This window comes from Macaca nemestrina, chromosome 10, assembly GCF_043159975.1.
Source record: "Macaca nemestrina isolate mMacNem1 chromosome 10, mMacNem.hap1, whole genome shotgun sequence".
NCBI lineage: Eukaryota > Metazoa > Chordata > Mammalia > Primates > Cercopithecidae > Macaca > Macaca nemestrina.
In genome coordinates, this window is record NC_092134.1 from 11,762,251 (window position 1) to 11,780,863 (window position 18,613).

Genomic DNA, 18,613 nt, shown 5'->3' on the forward strand with positions numbered 1-18,613 from the left:
TTCGGCCCGGACCCCAAGCATCGACTTTGCCTTCCATCCGATCCCTGTCCACGTCGCCTGGGAACCTGCTCCCACTCGGCAAGAGTTTCTGTAGGGAATCAGTCTTTGGGTGCAACCTGCGCCGCACTCTTGTACATTCTGATTGGCTGAGGCCATCCCATGTGCACTGATCGACTGCTCTGATTGGTTAACAACATGCCGCGAGCACGCGGATGCCTGTTTCCTGGGATACTGTGGGGGCGGGCGGAGATGTAGACCCGGTAGTGTTGTGCCCTGTGGTGAAAACTGGCGGCAGCGCGCCGCGGGCCCGGGACTTAGTCTCGGGCCGCCATGGCCAGCGTCCACGAGAGCCTCTACTTCAATCCCATGATGACCAATGGGGTGGTGCACGCCAATGTGTTCGGCATCAAGGACTGGGTGACGCCGTACAAGATCGCTGTGCTGGTGCTGCTGAACGAGATGAGCCGCACAGGCGAGGGCGCCGTCAGCCTCATGGAGCGGCGGAGGCTCAACCAGCTGCTCCTGCCCCTGCTGCAGGTGAGAGGCGACCGCTGGCTCCTGTTCGTGCAGCAAACTTTCACTGAGCATCTGCTTTGTGCGGAACCCTGGGCTTGAAGACACGTGTGTCCATCAGATACTCACCCTGCCTGGGGGAACGTGAAGAAATAAAGATAGCTACTACCGCTAGCTAACGCGTACTGAGCGTTTACGGTGGGCCAGGCGCTTTGCATGCATTTATTTATTTTTGCAAGTTCATGTCTGGCTCCAGTATTTATTAGCTGAGAGTTAGAATCTCAGATCCTGTGTCTTCTGTAAAATGGAGCGTTGGAGACACAGGGATAAGTCATACAGGCTCCCTGTCCTAGAGGACCGTAATAAATAGTAAAAATGCCATAAAACCGGGCCGGGCGCGGTGGCTCACGCCTGTAATCCCAGCACTTTGGGAGGGCCAGGCGGGTGGATCACGAGGTTAGGAGTTCAGAGACCAGCCTGACCAACGTAGTGAAACCCCGTCTCTACTAAAAACACAAAAAATTAGCCGGATGTGGTGGCGGGCACCTGTAATCTCAGCTACTCGGGAGGCTGAGGCAGCAGAGATCGCTAGAACCTGGGGGGCGCAGGTTGCAGTGAGCCGAGATCGCGCCACTTGGCGAGATGTCGCCAGCTTGGGCGACAGTGCAAGACTCCATTTCAGAAAAAAACAAACAAAAAAAAAGGCGTAAAGCCAAGGACGAGCATTGATTGAATACTTAACTGTGTGCCAAGCACTTAGCTTAAAATTTGTTTTAAGTTATTTTTTGAGACAGGGTCTCGCTTTGTCGCCCAGGCTGGAGTGCAGTAGTGTGATCTCGGCTCACTGCAGCCTTGACCTCTCAGGCTCAAGTGATCCTCCCACCTTAGCCTCCCAAGGAGCTGGGAGTACAGGAGCGGGCCACCACGCCCAGCTAATTTTTTAAATATTTTTTTGTAGAGACGGGGTTTTGCCATATTACCCAGGCTGGTCTTGAACTCCTGGACTCAAGCGATCCTCCCGCCTGGTCTCCCAGAGTATTGGGATTACAAGTGTGAGCCACTGCGCCCAGTTGTCATGTGTTATTTCATTTTGCAGACACAGGTCTAGCTCAGATACTTAAGTTCCTTAATTCATTTGGATCTCAGTTTTCTGTCTGTAAAATGGGAACAGTAGTAGAAACTGTTACTATATGTAATAAATGCTCAGTGTTACTAGTATTTTCATTTTAGTGTGTTCACATAGGGCATATATCTTCCCGTATAGCAGTTGTGGCTTTTCGATTTATATTCATGGTTACGTGATTGACAGCCTTCTCCCCCATTAGACAGTAACCTCCACGAGCGCAGTACTTAGTTCTATTTTTGTTTAGCAGTACATTCCTGAAGCCTCCTGAAAAGTCTAAGTAGTTTTTTGTAAAATTAATGAAATGCGATAGAGGTAAATGAGTGCACTGAGGTGAATGGAGACGCTTTTTTTTTTTTTTTTTTTGAAACGGAGTCTCGCTCCGTCGCCCAGGCTGGAGTGCAGTGATGTGATCTCGGCTCACTGCAAGCTCCGCTTCCCGGGTTCACGCCATTCTCCTGCCTCAGCCTCCTGAGTAGCTGGGACTACAGGCTCCCGCCACCATGCCCAGCTAATTTTTTTGTATTTTTAGTAGAGACGGAGTTTCACCTGTGTTAGCCAGGGTGGTCCCGATCTCCGGACCTCGTGATCCGACCGCCTCGGCCTCCCAAAGTGCTGGAATTACAGGCATGAGCTACTACTGCGCCTGGCCCGAGGATTTCTTACAGAAAGTGTGAAGCTGTGTCTTGATGGATAAGCATTATCTGTTGAGTAATACTGATGGCAGAAACAGATCTGGGTTCCTGGGCCTCCATATTATGGGATCTTAAGAGATAAACTTAATAAAATTAGTATCTAGAGTTGCATTTATATTCCTTAGTATAGTTTATAAAGGATTTTAAAAAAATTATCACTTGTATTTGTGGGTGAGGGGAATGGGAGGAGGGGATAACTGAGGACACGACGGTTAAGAGACTTACCCAGTTAAATAAAAGGCGCGTCTTTATAACTTATAGCTCCCAGGGCTAGCCACGTTTGCTATTATTATAAATGCATTTCCCTCCATTGTTAAAGTTAGGATACTAAAATTTTGGTAAATAAAAGGCTGAGTGCGATGGCTTATACCTGTAATCCCAGCACTTTGGGAGGTTGAGGTGGGCGAATCACTTGAAGTCAGGAGTTCGAGACCAGCCTAGCCAACATGGTGAAACCCCATCTCTACTAAAAATACAAAAAAATTATCTGGGCATTGTGGTGTGCACCTGTAGTCCCAGCTACTCGGGAGGCTGAGGCAGAAGAATCATTTGAACCCAAGAGGCAGAGGTTGCAGTGAGCCGAGATCATATCACTGCACTCCAACCTGGGCATCCGTCTCAAAAAAAAAAAAAAAGAAAAAAACAGTGATTCTGGTCTCTTAACTCTCACCTTCCTGCTCATGCTGTTTTTTGCTGTTTAGAATTCTCCTTTCTGGTTTTTAAACTGGCTAACTACTATACAGTTATTTAATTTTTTATTTTTAAATTTATTTTTTTAATTAATTTTTTTTTTTTAAATTGAGACCGAGTCTCGCTCTGTCGCCCAGGCCGGAGTGCAGTGACACAATCTCGGCTCACTGCAACCTCCGCTTCCCGGGTTCATGCCATTCTCCTGCCTCAGCCTCCCGAGTAGCTGGGACTACAGGTGCCCGCCATGACGCCCTGCTAATTTTTTGTATTTTTTAGTAGAGACGGGGTTTCACCGTGTTAGCTAGGATGGTCTCGATCTCCTGACCTCGTGATCTGCCTGCCTTGGCCTCCCAAAGTGCTGGGATTACAGGCTTGAGCCACCGCGCCCGGCCTGTGTTTTTCAAATTTTTTTTAGAGTGGTGAGATCTCACTCCCTCAGTCATCTGGGCTGGAGTGCCGTGGCGTGATCATAGCTTACCATGGCCTCCACTTCCCGGGCTCAAGCTGTCCTCCTACCTCAGTCTCCTAAGTAGCTGGGACTGCAGGCACCTGCCACCATGCCTGGCTAATTTTTAAATTTTAGTAGAGATGAGGTCTCCCTATGTTGCTCAGGCTAGTCCTGAACTCCTGGGCTCAAGGGATCCACCTGCCTCAGCTTCCCAAAGTGCTGAGATTATAGGCATGAGCCACCACACCTGGCGCCCTGCTGTACAGTTTTAATCAAAATGTATGTAGAGTTCATGTAGTAGCATTCCAGCCAGACCTCAACTCCTTTACTAACTGTTTGACTTCTTAAATTAGTTAATTTTTGGCTGGGTGCCTAGACTTTGGGAGGCCGAGGTAGGAGGATCACTTGAGCCTAGTAGTTCAAGAGCAGCCTGGGCATGGAGTTTCACCGTGTTGGCCAGGCTGGTCTTGAACTCCTGACCTCTAGTAATCTGCCTGCTTCAGCCTCCCAAGGCGCTGGTATTATAGGCATGAGCCACTGTGCCAGGCCCTGAATGGTCTTTTTAATGGCTGCATTATATTTCACAGTAAGAAAAGCAACATAATTCAACTCTGTATTATAAATTAAGTCTCTGTTGGACTTACAGGCTCTTTTCAGTTTTTCTTCATTTCAACCAATGCATGCCAAAATAACTCCCCTAGAAGTGCAATTGCTGGGGTATCCGCATCTAAAGTTGGCATATATGCAGTCACCTTATTCTCTGAAAAAGATTCTGTATTTAGTTTTAAATCTCAACTAGACTGTAATCTTCTTGGTAGCTGAGGTTGCATACTCTTGTTCCTCATGGTACTCTTTTTTTTTTTTTTTTGGAGGCGGAGTCTTGCTCTGTTGCCCAGGTTGGAGTGCAGTGGCATGATCTTGGCTCACTGCAACTTCTTTCTCCCGGGTTCAAGCCATTCTCCTGCCTAAGCCTCCCGAGTAGTAGCTGGGACTACAGGTGTGTGCCACCATACCTGGCTAATTTTTGTGTTTTTAGTAGAGACGGGGTTTTGCCATGTTGTCCAGGCTGGTCTTGAACTCCTGACCTCAGGTGATCCACCCGCTTTGGCCTCCCAAAATGTTGAGATTATAGGCGTGAGTCACTGCACCTGGCCTCTCGTGGTACTCTTTATAGACTTCAGCGCATAGTATGTCTGCCTATGTTACAAGGTTTAGGAGAAGATCAAATGAGATTATGTTTGTGAAAAATAGTATTTGTTTAGTGTTTTCCAGTTTACAAAGCACTTCGTATTATCTTATTTAATCTTTGCCAAAAACAAGGGAGATATTATTATCTCCATTTTGTTGATGAAGGAAACTAGGACTCAGAGGTCACAATTTTGCCATGGTTACAAAATTAAGAAGGAAGGAACAGTGGATCCTCAGACTATAAATCCTGTGTTCTTTTTCTATTTTAAACCATTCCACTGACTAGACAAAAATGGTATGCAAATGTGAAATATTACTTTAGTGTTTTAGGTACATAGAAAAATCCTTATTTGCATATTTGGAGTGATTATTAAATGAATTTATGTTTGCAATTCTTTATCAGTCTCCAGCTCTTTAAAATGTATCCATACCTCCCTATCTCCCCTTTACACAGGGCCCAGATATTACACTGTCAAAACTTTACAAGTTAATTGAAGAATCTTGTCCACAACTGGCAAATTCAGTGCAGATCAGGTAAACTTCATTTTCTTCTTTATATATGAAAAGGTGTCAAGGTAGACGAAAATCACAAAAGGGTATGTGGTAGTTAATTCTTTTAAAAAGATACCTTTATTATTCTAGGTTGTTTTCCCAAGAACTTTTACTTAGGTTTTTTTTTTGTTGTTGAAAAATGGATAGCTTTTTTTTTTGGAGACAGGGTTTCACTCTGTTGCCCAGGCTGGAGTACAGTGGCACAATCAGGGCTCACCGCAGCCTGGACTTCCTGACCTCAGGTGATCTTCCCACCTCAGACTCCCGAGTAGCTGGGACTACAAGCATACACCACCAAACCTGGCTAATTTTTTGTAGTTTTAGTAGAGATGGGGTTTTGCTGTGTTGCCTAGGCTGGTCTTGAGCTCCTGGGCTTAAGCAATCCGTCCGCATCTACCTTGCAAAGTGCTGGGATTGCAAGTGTGAGCCACCGCACTTGGCTGAAAAATTGATAACATTAAACATACTGTTTTATAGTTTTTTCCCCAAATTTTATAATTCTTTACCCATCTTATTCTTTTCAGTCACTGCGGATAATTGCATTTTTACTGGTTGATGTGATAGTTTGACAAATTTTATGATCAAGAAAACAACAATGATACTTTTCCTAAATATGGGAGTAACATTTTGAATCATGAAGTTTGTTTTATGAGCCACCATTTTATACAAATCTCTGAATTGCCTGTAAACTACATTATTCGAGATAATTGAGGAATATGAAACGAGAGAAGTTGTTCAAAGGGCCTTTCTAAAATATGCACCTCGATTTTCTCATTCAGAATCAAACTGATGGCTGAAGGCGAGTTGAAGGATATGGAACAATTTTTTGATGACCTTTCAGATTCTTTCTCTGGAACTGAGCCAGAGGTTCACAAAACAAGTGTAGTAGGTATGAAACTCTTCTAAGAAGAGCAGAGAGTATTTTCATTGAAGTGAGCAGCTTTCTAAGTCATGTCTGTCATTGCTCTGCTATATCTGTGAACAGACTCAGTGGGGATGTTGGAGGTGTTGCAGTTTGTATTTATTGCCTTGCTGTTTTGATCTATATTTAAATCATTAACTATGGAAAAGCACCTTCTGTTTTGTCTACAATAGTAAGAGTCAGAGCCTGGTCCTGGGGTTTTTGGGGGTTCCCAGCTCTTTCTCTCACAGTCTTCTGGATCACTTGCCTGCATGGTCCATCTGTGAGTGAGGGTCACCAGCCCAGACTTACGAAGAGAGGTAAGTAAAAATACATTACTGATACAGTATGCAAAGTGAGGGCATACATGGTGTTTCTTTGATGCTTTTCTATTAGCTTTATCCCATGCTCTATCCCTCTGGCTTTTTTGCATGGTAATTTTTATGTTATTCAGCGTGAGCTGTTTCTCTATCTCTTCCTATGTGCCAGGCTCTGGACGTGTAAGATAGACATGGAATTTCCTCTTATGGAGATTACCTCTGGTTGGGGTAGCCAGTTGGTAAAAGTAAACACATAAATATCATTTCAGATAATGTAACAGCCATGAAGAAAGTAAAATGGAAGCCTTCAGGTGGAGGTGGGGTGGGTAGATTGAGCCCTGTATAAGAAGAAACCAGCTTTGTAAAGGACTGGGGAAGAACATTCCAGGAGGAGGGAATGGCAACTGCAAGTGTGTCTTTCTTCTTCTTCTGAAGGAAGAATTGCAGCAAACAGTTGTTGCCGTTGTGGAGTTGCCGTTGTGTAGCCTGGATGTCAGTTAATGCTTTCCCCTTGTCTCTGGTCTTATTTTGTAGGTTTGTTTCTGCGTCACATGATCTTGGCCTACAGTAAGCTTTCTTTCAGCCAAGTGTTTAAACTGTACACTGCCCTTCAGCAGTACTTCCAGAATGGTGAGAAAAAGACAGTGGAGGATGCTGATATGGAACTGACCAGTAGAGATGAGGGTGAAAGAAAAATGGAAAAAGAAGAACTTGATGTATCTGTAAGGTAATTTGGCTTTTTCTGACAGGGATCCTTTTTCTGCGAAATAGTATAATTTTTAAGTGCAGTAAGTCCTTGTTCATGTAGAGTTCATGTGCTGCCTTATGCTCTTTTTACCCCTCCAGATCTGGGAAGTTAACTGATAAAGGCTGCACCAGTGGGTCCCTTGCCCTCTGACTTGTGATTGGCCAATGGGAGTCACTGGCAGGAAATCCCAAGGGCCAGGGAGAATAAGGTGGAGTGTGGATTCCTTGGGGGTCCTGGGGAGCTGGCTGTAGGGTCACAGCTTCTGTCAGGTTGCCCTTTCTGCACTCCTTCAGTGGGTTCGGTCACTAGGAGCAAGTGTTTGTCGGCCCCAGGTGAAAGGTTCCCACTGTTACCAGTGCGGGGGACTATGTTGTCTCTTATGACTTCTCTGTCCTTTCCCCTACTTTTGTAAAGTGATCTTTTGTTAAACTCTTCTCAGACTACTCAATTCGAACGTGTTCTTTGCTTTCTGCTGGGTCCCTGACTGGTATTGTTCGTTAAATCAGAGTGAAGTAACAATTGATTAATTTAGTGAAAATTTACTGAATGCCTCCTAAGGTCTAGTCTCTAAGGAAGCTGTTGTAAGGAAGTTACTCACCTAGTTGGCCAAGCCCAAAATCCAGTAGTGTCCTTGATTCCTCCGTGCCCTTCACCCCAGTCCCTCAGCAGATCCGGTCAGTCCTTCCTCCTTGCTATGTTTGGAACTTGTTCACTTATTGCACGGCCACTGCTACCTGTGGAGTCTAAGCACCAAACCTCTACCAAATCTGCTCACCAAATCTGCACTAGCTTCAGTTTTCTTCTTGACTTAACTCCTGTCTCCCTACATCTGTTCTTCAGGCAGCATCCGGGGAAGCCCCTAAGAATATTAATCAAATCCCAGCACTTTTCTGCCCAAACCCTTTGGAACTTACAGAGGAGTCTCAGCTTACCATGGCTTCAGTGCCTGTATAACCCAGCCCGATGATCTTCCCTGACCTCTTTCTCTTTACTTTCCCCTTCCCTCTCAGCATAGTGACTGCTCTGGCTCTCCTTCAGTTTCCTGACTACTCCAATCAGTTTCTGCCTCAGGTTGCCTGGAATGCTCTTCCGTGGCTTTTCACCTCGTGTGCTCTCTTTCACCGTTCAGATCTCAGCTCAAGTTTCCTCAGACAGGCCTCCCTGAGCACGAGGTAGCCCCTATCCCAAATACTTTCTTTTTCTTTCTTTTTTTTTTTTGAGTTTGAGTCTCGCTGTCGCCCAGCCTGGAGTGCAGTGGTGCGCTATTGACTCACTGCAACCTCCACCTCCTGGATTCAAGCGATTCTCTTACCTCCGCCTCCCATGTAGCTGGGATTACAGGTACCTGCCACCATACCTGCTAATATTTTTGTATTTTTAGTAGAGACAGGGTTTCACCGTGTTGGCCAGGCTGGTCTCAAACTCCTGATCTCAGGCAGTCCACTCGCCTTGGCCTCCCAAAATGCTGGGATTACAGGCATGAGCCACTGCACTCAGCCCCAAATACTTTGTATTTCTTTATTCCTCCATACCTCTGATCACTAAGTAACCTTCTTTTTTTTTTTTTTTTTTTTTTTTTTTTTTTGAGACGGAGTCTCACGCTGTTGCCCAGGCTGGAGTGCAGTGGCGCGATCTCGGCTCACTGCAAGCTCCGCCTCCTGGGTTCACGCCATTCTCCTGCCTCAGCCTCCTGAGTAGCTAGGACTACAGGCGCCCGCCACCGCGCCCGGCTAATTTTTTGTATTTTTAGTAGAGACGGGGTTTCACTGTGGTCTCGATCTCCTGACCTTGTGATCCGCCCGCCTCGGCCTCCCAAAGTGCTGGGATTACAGGCTTGAGCCACCGCGCCCGGCCGAAGTAACCTTCTTAAGCTTGCTTGCTTATCTGTTTCCCCTGCCTCTTCATCCCTTGAGAACTGAGACCCTTCTCTGTCTCGTTTCATCACATTTCCCCAGTGCTTAATAGAGTGCCTGACTCGTAGAATGTGTTCTGTACCTGAATGTTGGATGAATCAATAAGTCTATCACCCATACTGGTAACTGGCCCGGTAACACACTTTGTATTAACTGTCCTTTCTTTTGCTGTTTTACTTCTCCTTCCCCAACTACTATTATCTGGGATTGCTTCCAAATAAACTACTTGTACTTGCAGGCAAAAAGATATGTATTTCATATTCCCTGGTGTCAAAGAGCCTGTGGTCTGGTGAGGAAGGCTGACAAGTAAACAGATACAGTGTCCAGAGCTCTGAGAGAAGTAAGCCCCTCCTGCCCTAAGGAGGTGGTCAGAGGACCTTATCATTTACTGGGAGCTTATCATTTACTGCATTGTAGGTTGTTAGGCTACCGTAATCCCCAAGGTGGCAGGGGGTGACGTTGTTTATAAATGGGGAATGCTTATCGCACTTTCTATGAGTAGTTTTTGTACTGTTACATGATTTGTTCAGCACATATTGGGAGCAAGAGGATAATAGTACCATTAACTGCTCCCCAAAACTCATTTCCTGACAAATGCTTCTTGTCTGGTGGAAAGACAACATAGTGTGTGGTTAAGAGTCTGGCTCTACAGTCAGACCCACAGGTTTGCCTGCTGCTCCTCTGCCTTTGGTCTGTGAGACCTTGGGCAAGTTACTCACCCTTTCTGTGCTTTGAGCTCTTTATCTGCAAAATGGGGCTCATACCACTTCCCCAGAGGGTTCCAGAATTAAATGATAAATTCATACAAAGTTTTCAGAACTATGCCTAGAAATGTTAACTGTTATTATTCTCTACTTTCTTTTAGTTATTTCTCCTCAGAAATGCTTATAGGCTACAGTGTAATCCTTTTTCTAGCTACTTTATATGCTTAAAGTAGCAAAGTGTCACTTCTGCAGAAATGTTAAAATTCAGACTTTTCTTATTTGGATTGGTTTTCTCTTAAATTAACTTGATTTATTTAGGTCTAACTCCATCTTTTTGTTTTTATCTTATTCCAAGAAGTCATTTATGTATAATCTAATATATTTACTGTAAAGGTACATGGTTTCAGAAAATTGTGCATATTTAGTAAACTGAATTTAATCATGAAAATTGAAGAAACGTTTTCTTTTTTTTTTTTTGAGACGGAGTCTCACTCTGTCGCCTAGGCTGGAGTGCAGTGGCGAGATCTCGGCTCACTGCAAGCTCCGCCTCCCGGGTTCACGCCATTCCCCTGCCTCAGCCTCCTGAGTAGCTGGGACTACAGGCGCCCGCCACCTGGCCCGGCTAGTTTTTTTTTTTTTTTTTCCTGAGACGGAGTCTCGTTCTGTGGCCCAGGCTGGAGTGCAGTGGCGCGATCTTGGCTCACTGCAAGCTCCGCCTCCCGGTTCATGCCATTCTCCTGCCTCAGCCTCCCCAGTAGCTGGGACTACAGGTGCCCGCCACCTCCCCGGCTAGTTTTTTGTATTTTTTAGTAGAGATGGGGTTTCACCATGTTAGCCAGGATGGTCTCGATCTCCTGACCTCGTGATCCACCCGTCTCGGCCTCCCAAAGTGCTGGGATTACAGGCTTGAGCCACCGCGCCCGGCCAGTTTTTTGTATTTTTAATAGAGACGGGCGTTTCACCATGTTAGCCAGGATGGTCTTGATCTCCTGACCTCTTGATCCGCCCATCTTGGCCTCCCAAAGTGCTGGGATTACAGGCGTGAGCCACCGCGCCCAGCCTGAAATGTATTCTTTAAATTTAAATCTAACTAATGATTATAATTCTTTGTCTAAAAAGAAATTACTTTGTTAGAGAACCTTTTTATTTTATAGGATGTTCTTACGTATATTTTTAAACTCTTTTTTAAAGGAAAATTTCAATTTTTTAAATTTTTGTGATCTTTTCTTTTTTTTTTTTTCTTCTTCTTTTTTTTTTTTTTTTTTTTTGAGATGGAGTCTTGCTCTGCCGCCAGGCTGGAGTGCAGTGGTGTGATCTTGGCTCACTGCAACCTCCGCCTCCCAGGTTCAAATGATTCTCCTGCCTCAGCCTTCTGAGTAGCTGGGACTACAAGCGCACACCACCATGCCTGGCTAATTTTTTGTATTTTAGTAGAGATGGGATTTCACCATGTTAGTCAGGATGGTCTTGATCTCTTGACCTTGTGATCCACCAGCCTCGGCCTCCCAAAGTGCTGGGATTACAGGCGTGAGCCACTGCACTTGGCCTACTCTATGTTTTCTTCTAAGAGTTTTTAGTTTTTTTAATTTAAAAATGTACTATTTATTTTTTATTACTAGCAGGTGGAAGGAAGATCTTCTAAGAGTTTTATAGTTTTTGGCCTCACATTGAGGTCTTTGAGTCTTTGCGAGTTAATTTTTGTTTATGGTATTAGATAAGGACTCACCGTCATTCCTTTGCATGTGGATGTGCAGTTTTCCCAGCATCACTGGTTGGAAAGGCTGTCCTTTCCCTATCAAATGGTCTTGTCACTGTTGCCAAAAACCATTTGACCGTGCATGCCAGGGCTTCTTTCTGGGCTCACTGCATTGATCTCAACATCACTTTTTAAGTTTTTCTTTCCTAGTTCTGAGGAGAGAATTAAATTTTTTGAACTCTTTTGATACAAGAATCCATTTGATTTTATAAATGTTATCATTTTCACTTATGTATAATTCTTTACTATTTTTGTTTTTTTATTTTTTCCAGAGAAGAGGAGGTATCTTGCAGTGGGCCTCTGTCCCAAAAACAAGCAGAATTTTTTCTTTCTCAACAGGTATGTGAATTCTGTAGTTTTTCATGAACTTCTGTTTTAGTCCTGTGATGTGTGTCATGGCATAGGCCCGTTATGTGCATAGGTTTGTTAGTGAATCTGTGTCAGCCTTTACTCTTGGTCCCCTCTGCTTCACTAACGAAGCACTTGTAACTCTGTGCCCCTTCCTATTTTGTGTGTGATTTTATTTTTCTATTAAAGTTATAATCAAGGTTCATTTAGTAATGGTATGTGACTAACAACCTAAAACCCTATGGTTTAAAAGACTTGCTTCCCTTCTCTCAACATTTTATTATAGACATTTGCAAACGTAAAGAGAGCCTGAAAAACAGTGTATGTAATTACCCATACCTATTACCTTGATTCTACAATTAATATTTCTGTTTTATTTATTTATTTAATTTTTTATTTATTTATGTTTTTGAGACGGAGTCTCACTCTGTCGCCCAGGCTGGAGTGCAGTGGTGTGATCTCCACTCACTGCAAGCTCTGCCTCCCGGGTTCACGCTATTCTCCTGCCTCAGCCTCCCGAGTAGCTGGGACTACAGGTGCTTGCCACCGCGCCCGGCTAATTTTTGTATTTTTAGTAGAGACGGGGTTTCACCGTGTTAGCCAGGATGGTCTCGATCTCCTGACCTCGTGATCCGCCTGTCTCGGCCTCCCTAAGTGCTGGGATTACAGGCGTGAGCCACAGCACCCAGCCTATTTATTTATTTTTTTGAGATGGAGTCTCGCTCTGTCGCCCAGGCTGGAGTGCAGTGGCGCGATCTCAACTCACTGCAAGCTCTGTCTCCCGGGTTCATGCCATTCTCCTGCCTCAGCCTCCTGAGTAGCTGGGACTACAGGTGCCCGCCACTGCGCCAGGCTAATTTTTTTTGTATTTTTAGTAGAGACGGGGTTTCACTGTGGTCTCGATCTCCTGATGGGGGTTTCACCATGTTGGTCAGGTTGGTCTCGAACTCCTGACCTCAAATGGTCCATCTGCCTTGGCCTCCCAAATTGCTGGGATTACAGACATGAGTCGCCACACCCATCCTGTTTGCCTGTTAATTATGCTAAAACAAGTCCTGGTATGGAGATGCTTTCAATTTTTATTCTGAAAGTCAAATTATCTTCTCCTACCTGTTTTCTTCCACAGCGTTTTTTTTTTCCCCCCCCCCAGATGGAGTGTCGTTCTTGTGGCCCAGGCTGGAGTGCAGTGGTGTGATCTCGGCTCTATTAAAACACAAAAATTAGCTGGTGTGGTGGCATGTGCCTGTCGTCCCAGCTACTTTGGAGGCTGAAGCAGAAGAATCACTTGCACCCATGAGGCGGAGGTTGCGGTGAGCCAAGATTTCGCCACTGCACTTCAGCCTGGGCGACAGAGCAAGACTCCTTCTGAAAAGGAAATTAAATTAAAATTAAAAAAATTAAAAGGCAAACAGCAAAGGTGTTCTTGGGCTCTAATACTTTGGAAAAAAGCATTTACAATAAATGTGACAGTGAAAGTTTAGGTTTTGGATTTGGTTTAGAAATCATATTTTCAGGCCAGGCGCGTTGGCTCACGCCTGTAATCTCAGCACTTTGGGAGGCAGAGGCAGGTGGATCACCTGAGGTCAGGAGTTTGAGACCAGCCTGGCCAACATGGAGAAGCACCATCTCTACTAAAAATAGAAAAAATCAGCCAGATGTGATGGTGGACGCTTGTAATCCCAGCTACTTGGGATGCTGAAGCCAGAGAATCGCTTGAACCTGAGAGGCGGAGGTTGCAGTGAGCCAAGATCGTGCCACGGCACTCCAGCCTTGGTGACAGAGCAAGACTCTGTCTCAGAAAAAAAAAAAAAGAAAAAAGAAAGAAATCATATTTGATGATGAGACAAAGTTTACAATATAAAATGAAAAGAACAGGAAATAAAGTTACAGATCATATTCTGATTTTGTTAAAAATATAATGTGTGTGTATACATTATATAAATTTAGAATACATCCTGTATTGTAAACATATTGTGAGTTTATTAAAAATATAATGTGTATACACAAAATATGTTTACAATACAGGGTGTATTGTAAATTTATATAATGTGTATACACACATTTTTTTTTTTTTTTTTGAGACGGAGTCTTGCTCTGTCGCCCAGGCTGGAGTGCAGTGGCTGGATCTCAGCTCACTGCAAGCTCCGCCTCCCGGGTTTACGCCATTCTCCTGCCTCAGCCTCCCGAGTAGCTGGGACTACAGGCGCCCACCACCTCGCCCGGCTAGTTTTTTGTATTTTTTAGTAGAGACGGGGTTTCGCCGTGTTAGCCAGGATGGTCTCGATCTCCTGACCTCGTGATCCGCCTGTCTCGGCCTCCCAAAGTGCTGGGATTACAGGCTTGAGCCACCGCGCCCGACCTACACACATATTTTTAACAAAATCAGAATATGATATGTAACATATATATACACACACACACACACACGGAACAAAGACTCGATAATATACACTAAAGTATTAGTAGTGTTATTTCTTGGTAGTGGGATTGCAGAAGATTTTTGTTTTCTTCTGTAGGTTTTCTATATTTTTGGAATAATTTTTCCCCCTACTACACCTACATAATAATTCTTTTTTTTTTTTGAGACTGAGTCTTGCCCTGTCACCCAGGCTGGAGTGCAGTGGCACGATCTCAGCTCACTGCAACCTCTGCCTCCCGGGTTCAAGTGATTCTCCTGCCTCGGCCTCCAGAGTAGCTGGGATTACAGGTGCGCGCCACCACACCCGGCTAATTTTTTGTATTTTTAGTAGAGACAGGGTTTCACTGTGTTGGCCAGGCTGGTCTCCAACTCCTGACCTCATGATCTGCCCGCCTTGGCCTCCCAAAGTGCTGGGATTACAAGTGTGAGCCACCACACCTGGCCAATAATTTTCTATAATGATATAAATTAACAATGGAATTAGAAATTATTTTTACTTAAAAAAATTTTTTTTTAAGAAATTATTTTTAAACAGAGATGAGGTCTCAGTATATTGCCCAGGTTGTTCTTGAACTCCTGGGCTCAAGCAATACTCCTGCCTCAGCCTCTACCTCCCAGAGTTTTGGGATTATAGGCATCAACCACCACACCCTGCCCTTAGAAATTACTTTACTTATAGAAAAACTCATCTAGGTAAAATTGGAGTAAAGTGTCTATAACCCAGTTAAATGTAAACATTTAATTTGTAGCTAACTTTCTACATATGTTATATAATTGTTGCTGATATCATCCATATGAAACAAATAAGTAGGGCTGGGGCAAGGCACCTGGCTCCTATAAGGCCTCATACAGGCACTGGAAAAGAAGCAAACACGTTACTTGCCTGGAAGGAGCTTACAGTCTGGGGTGGGGTTACATTGGCAATTTTACTGTAGTTTGATAGTGCTACAGGAAGGGTAAATGCAGAGGGCTTATGGGAGCATGGAGGGGCTTTTAGGATCTCACCTCATCTAGAAGGTGACAGAAGCAGGTGGCCTGGAGGATGAGCTAGGCGTGGGCGTGGGTTTGCTCAGCCTTGGGTAGTATATGGCTGGGGAGTGATGGGTGGGAGGCTTGGTGTTTCTGGAAGAGGGAAGTGTTTTCATATATGGTCAAGAGGAGAGCATGTGGCAGGGTCCACCTTCAGTGTGCCTAGAGTGAGGGGAGACCAGCCAAGGCTGGCTAGATGAGGGGCCAGAGCCTGAAGGGACCCCTGTAGGAAAGAAAATAATCAGGTGATGCTAGTTAGTATATCTTTTCATATGTTTATTGACCCTTTCTTTCTACTGAGTTATCATTTTTAAATTTCAGGCTTCTTTGCTAAAGAATGATGAGACTAAGGCCCTCACTCCAGCTTCCTTGCAGAAGGAGTTAAACAATTTGTTGAAATTTAATCCTGATTTTGCTGAAGCGGTGAGTCTTTCCCAGAATTTGTTGCTGTGTTAGAAAGGAATGACAAGGCTACTTTTTTGTTTGTTTGTTTTTGGAAATGGGTCTTACTCTTGCCAGGCTGAAGTGCAGTGGCATGATCTTGACTCACTGCAACCTCCGACTCTAGTTCAAGCGATTCTCCTGCCTCAGCCTCCTGAGTAGCTGGGATTACAGGCACGTGCCATCACGCCCAGCTAATTTTTGTATTTTTAGTAGAGACAGGGTTTCACCATGTTGGCCAGGATGGTCTTGATCTCCTGACCTCATGATCTGCCTGCCTCGGCCTCCCAAAGTGTTGGGATTACAGGTGTGAGCCACTGCGCTCAGCCAAGGCTACTTTTTATATTGAGTAGCTTTGCAAATGAGGATCAGCCCATTGGCCCAGGTTCTTGAAGGAAATCATGTTCTTGGCAGGCAAACAACTTGGTATAGGTTGCAAAGCTCCTCCCTCCCTCCCCGGGCCATAGGCGATTTCTTCAAACTCTTGATGTTCTCTTTCAGTCATCTCCCTGATGTAAAGTTTAGACTGGAGATAATATACTAGACTGATGCAAAAAACTTTATTTGTTTGTTTGTTTTGGAGACTGAGTTTCGCTCTTGTCACCTGTGCTGGAATGCAATGGTGCGATCTTGGCTCACTGCAACCTCTGCCTTCCAGATTCTAAGTGATTCTCCTGCCTTAGCCTCCCGAGTAGCTGGGATTACAGGCACCTGCCACCATGCTGGCTCATTTTTTGTATTTTTAGAAGAGATGGGGTTTCACCATGTTGGCCAGGCTGGTCTCGAACTCCTGACCTCAGGTGATCCACCCTCCTCAGCCTCCCAAAGTGCTGGGATTATAGGCGTGAGCCATCGCGCCCAGCCCAAATGACAGTTTTGAGGCTGAAAAGCTCTTTTCCTTTCTCTTCTTTTGTCAGTGTTTATTTTTAAAGTTCTAATAATTACATTCCTTAATGGATTTTTTACTCGGAAAATTTTCTTAAATAGTATTTGGATTTTCCATCTGACTTTGTGTGTAGAAATATATCTAGTTTGCTTCCTAGTAACTGAGATCTGCCTGTTAGGAAAGTTTCGGTGACTCAAAAAAAAAAAAAAGTAGAAAATAATTAACTTAGTAAGCTAGTAAGTCTCAGTGTGTTTTAACTTGTACATTAATAAAACTTAATTTTATAATTTGTATATGAATTCAGGTTTTAGGATCTTTAATTCTGAACTCTAAGTTTTCCTCAATATTTGAACTAGGTAAGGCCCAGTATTCTCATCTATCACTTGTGTGACCAGTGACATAATGGCGTATATTTGAGATAAAACTGACACAAATACTAATGGAACTCCCATTTTTAATTTGTGGACTCCCTCTAGGGGGAATGTGTCTTGAAGCTGTTTTATTCTGCCTCTAGGGAGAAGATTAAGCTAAACTATGACCATCTTATTAGAAGGGTATGGTATACACTAGTGTTTGTAGCCAGTGGAACTCTCTGCAGTTGTCTTACACAAGATGTATTTACAGCATTTAAAATACATTGATTATTTCTTGTTTTAGCATTATCTCAGCTACTTAAACAACCTCCGTGTCCAAGATGTTTTCAGTTCAACACACAGTCTCCTTCATTATTTTGATCGTCTGATTCTTACTGGAGCCGAAAGCAAAAGTAATGGGGAAGAGGGCTATGGCCGGAGCTTGAGATATGCTGCTTTGAATCTTGCTGCCCTGCACTGCCGTTTCGGTCACTAGTAAGTTTATAGACTTTCGTCCTTGCGCAAATTGAAGAAACTGATAACAATAAAAGATCTGCTATTTGGCCGGGCGCGGTGGCTCACATCTGTAATGCCAGCACTTTGGGAGGCCGAGGTGGGTGGATCACGTGAGGTCAGGAGTTCAAGACCAGCCTGGCCAACATGGTGAAACCCCATCTCTACTAAAAATACAAAAACTAGCCAGGCCTGATGGCAGGCGCCTGTAGTCCCAGCTACTCAGGAGGCTGAGGTAGGAGAATGGCTTGAACTCGGAAGGCGGAGGTTGCAGTGAGCTGAGAGCGAGAGCACGCCATTGTACTCTAGCCTGGGCAACAGTGAAACTCCGTCTCAAAAAAAAAAAAAAAAAGATTTGCTATTTTGTGGAGAAAAGAAAAGGGAAAAGAAGTGGAAGAAATGAATTCTGAAATGTTAATTGTGATGCGTTTTTTAAAAATGTATTTTTTAAAAAGAAGAAAAGAAAGAAACTCATTAACCTGGACTAGTCAGTAACTTCCATAGAGGGAACCTTTTTTGCACTGGAATAAAGTTAATGAAAACCTTCTGCCTAAATAGTCTGCCCTCTAGTGTCACTATTTAACATTGCCATCTTAGTGCCTGGCCTCTTTCATTACTTCTAAGAACAACAGGCCGTTCAGTGGAAAGGAAATTAGGTCATTAGGCCAGAGAGTCCCTAAAGGAGTTTTTGGAGGTAAAAATGGGGATGCAGAAGCTATTTTTCGTATTTCAAAAAGCCAGAAGGCAGTTGTGCCTTTGCTGGATGAAAGACTACATAGGATTACTAAAAGTCACGTTTGCTTTCAGATAGAATTCAGGCCGCTCAGTCAGGTGACACTGGTTTATACTGTTGCCTCGATATGCCTGTGTTTTTAATGAATAGAAATAGGAAAATTGGTCAATTATTTTTTAGTAAATAGAATTAAGTAGATAAAACAACTTTCAAAACATGGAGACTATCTTGGAAATAATAAAATCATGTAAATAATGGCAAAAGGTGGGAAATTACTAATTCAAAGATCCCTTTGCCCCCCCACCTGCCCTGTGGTTTTTTACCAGTTGAGAGAAGTGTA

General features: G+C 44.0%; 1 protein-coding gene across 4 annotated transcripts in view; it reads left to right on the forward strand.

Moving 5' to 3' along the window:
- The first annotated feature begins 235 nt into the window (after positions 1-235).
- Positions 236-18,613, forward strand: part of LOC105495493 (anaphase promoting complex subunit 5) — a 46,808-nt gene continuing 28,430 nt past the window's right edge. For 2 of the 4 annotated variants that reach the window (XM_071070945.1, XM_071070946.1), the window contains exons 1-7: positions 236-537; positions 5,112-5,191; positions 5,989-6,098; positions 6,965-7,157; positions 11,824-11,890; positions 15,669-15,770; positions 17,332-17,522. In XM_071070945.1, the coding sequence (XP_070927046.1) occupies positions 331-537; positions 5,112-5,191; positions 5,989-6,098; positions 6,965-7,157; positions 11,824-11,890; positions 15,669-15,770; positions 17,332-17,522 (950 nt within the window). In that variant the 5' untranslated portion in view covers positions 236-330. Of the gene's footprint in view, positions 538-690; positions 712-5,111; positions 5,192-5,988; positions 6,099-6,270; positions 6,431-6,964; positions 7,158-11,823; positions 11,891-15,668; positions 15,771-17,331; positions 17,523-18,613 lie in introns of those variants that run through there. The other 2 variants (XM_071070947.1, XM_071070948.1) reach the window with 2 other exon arrangements.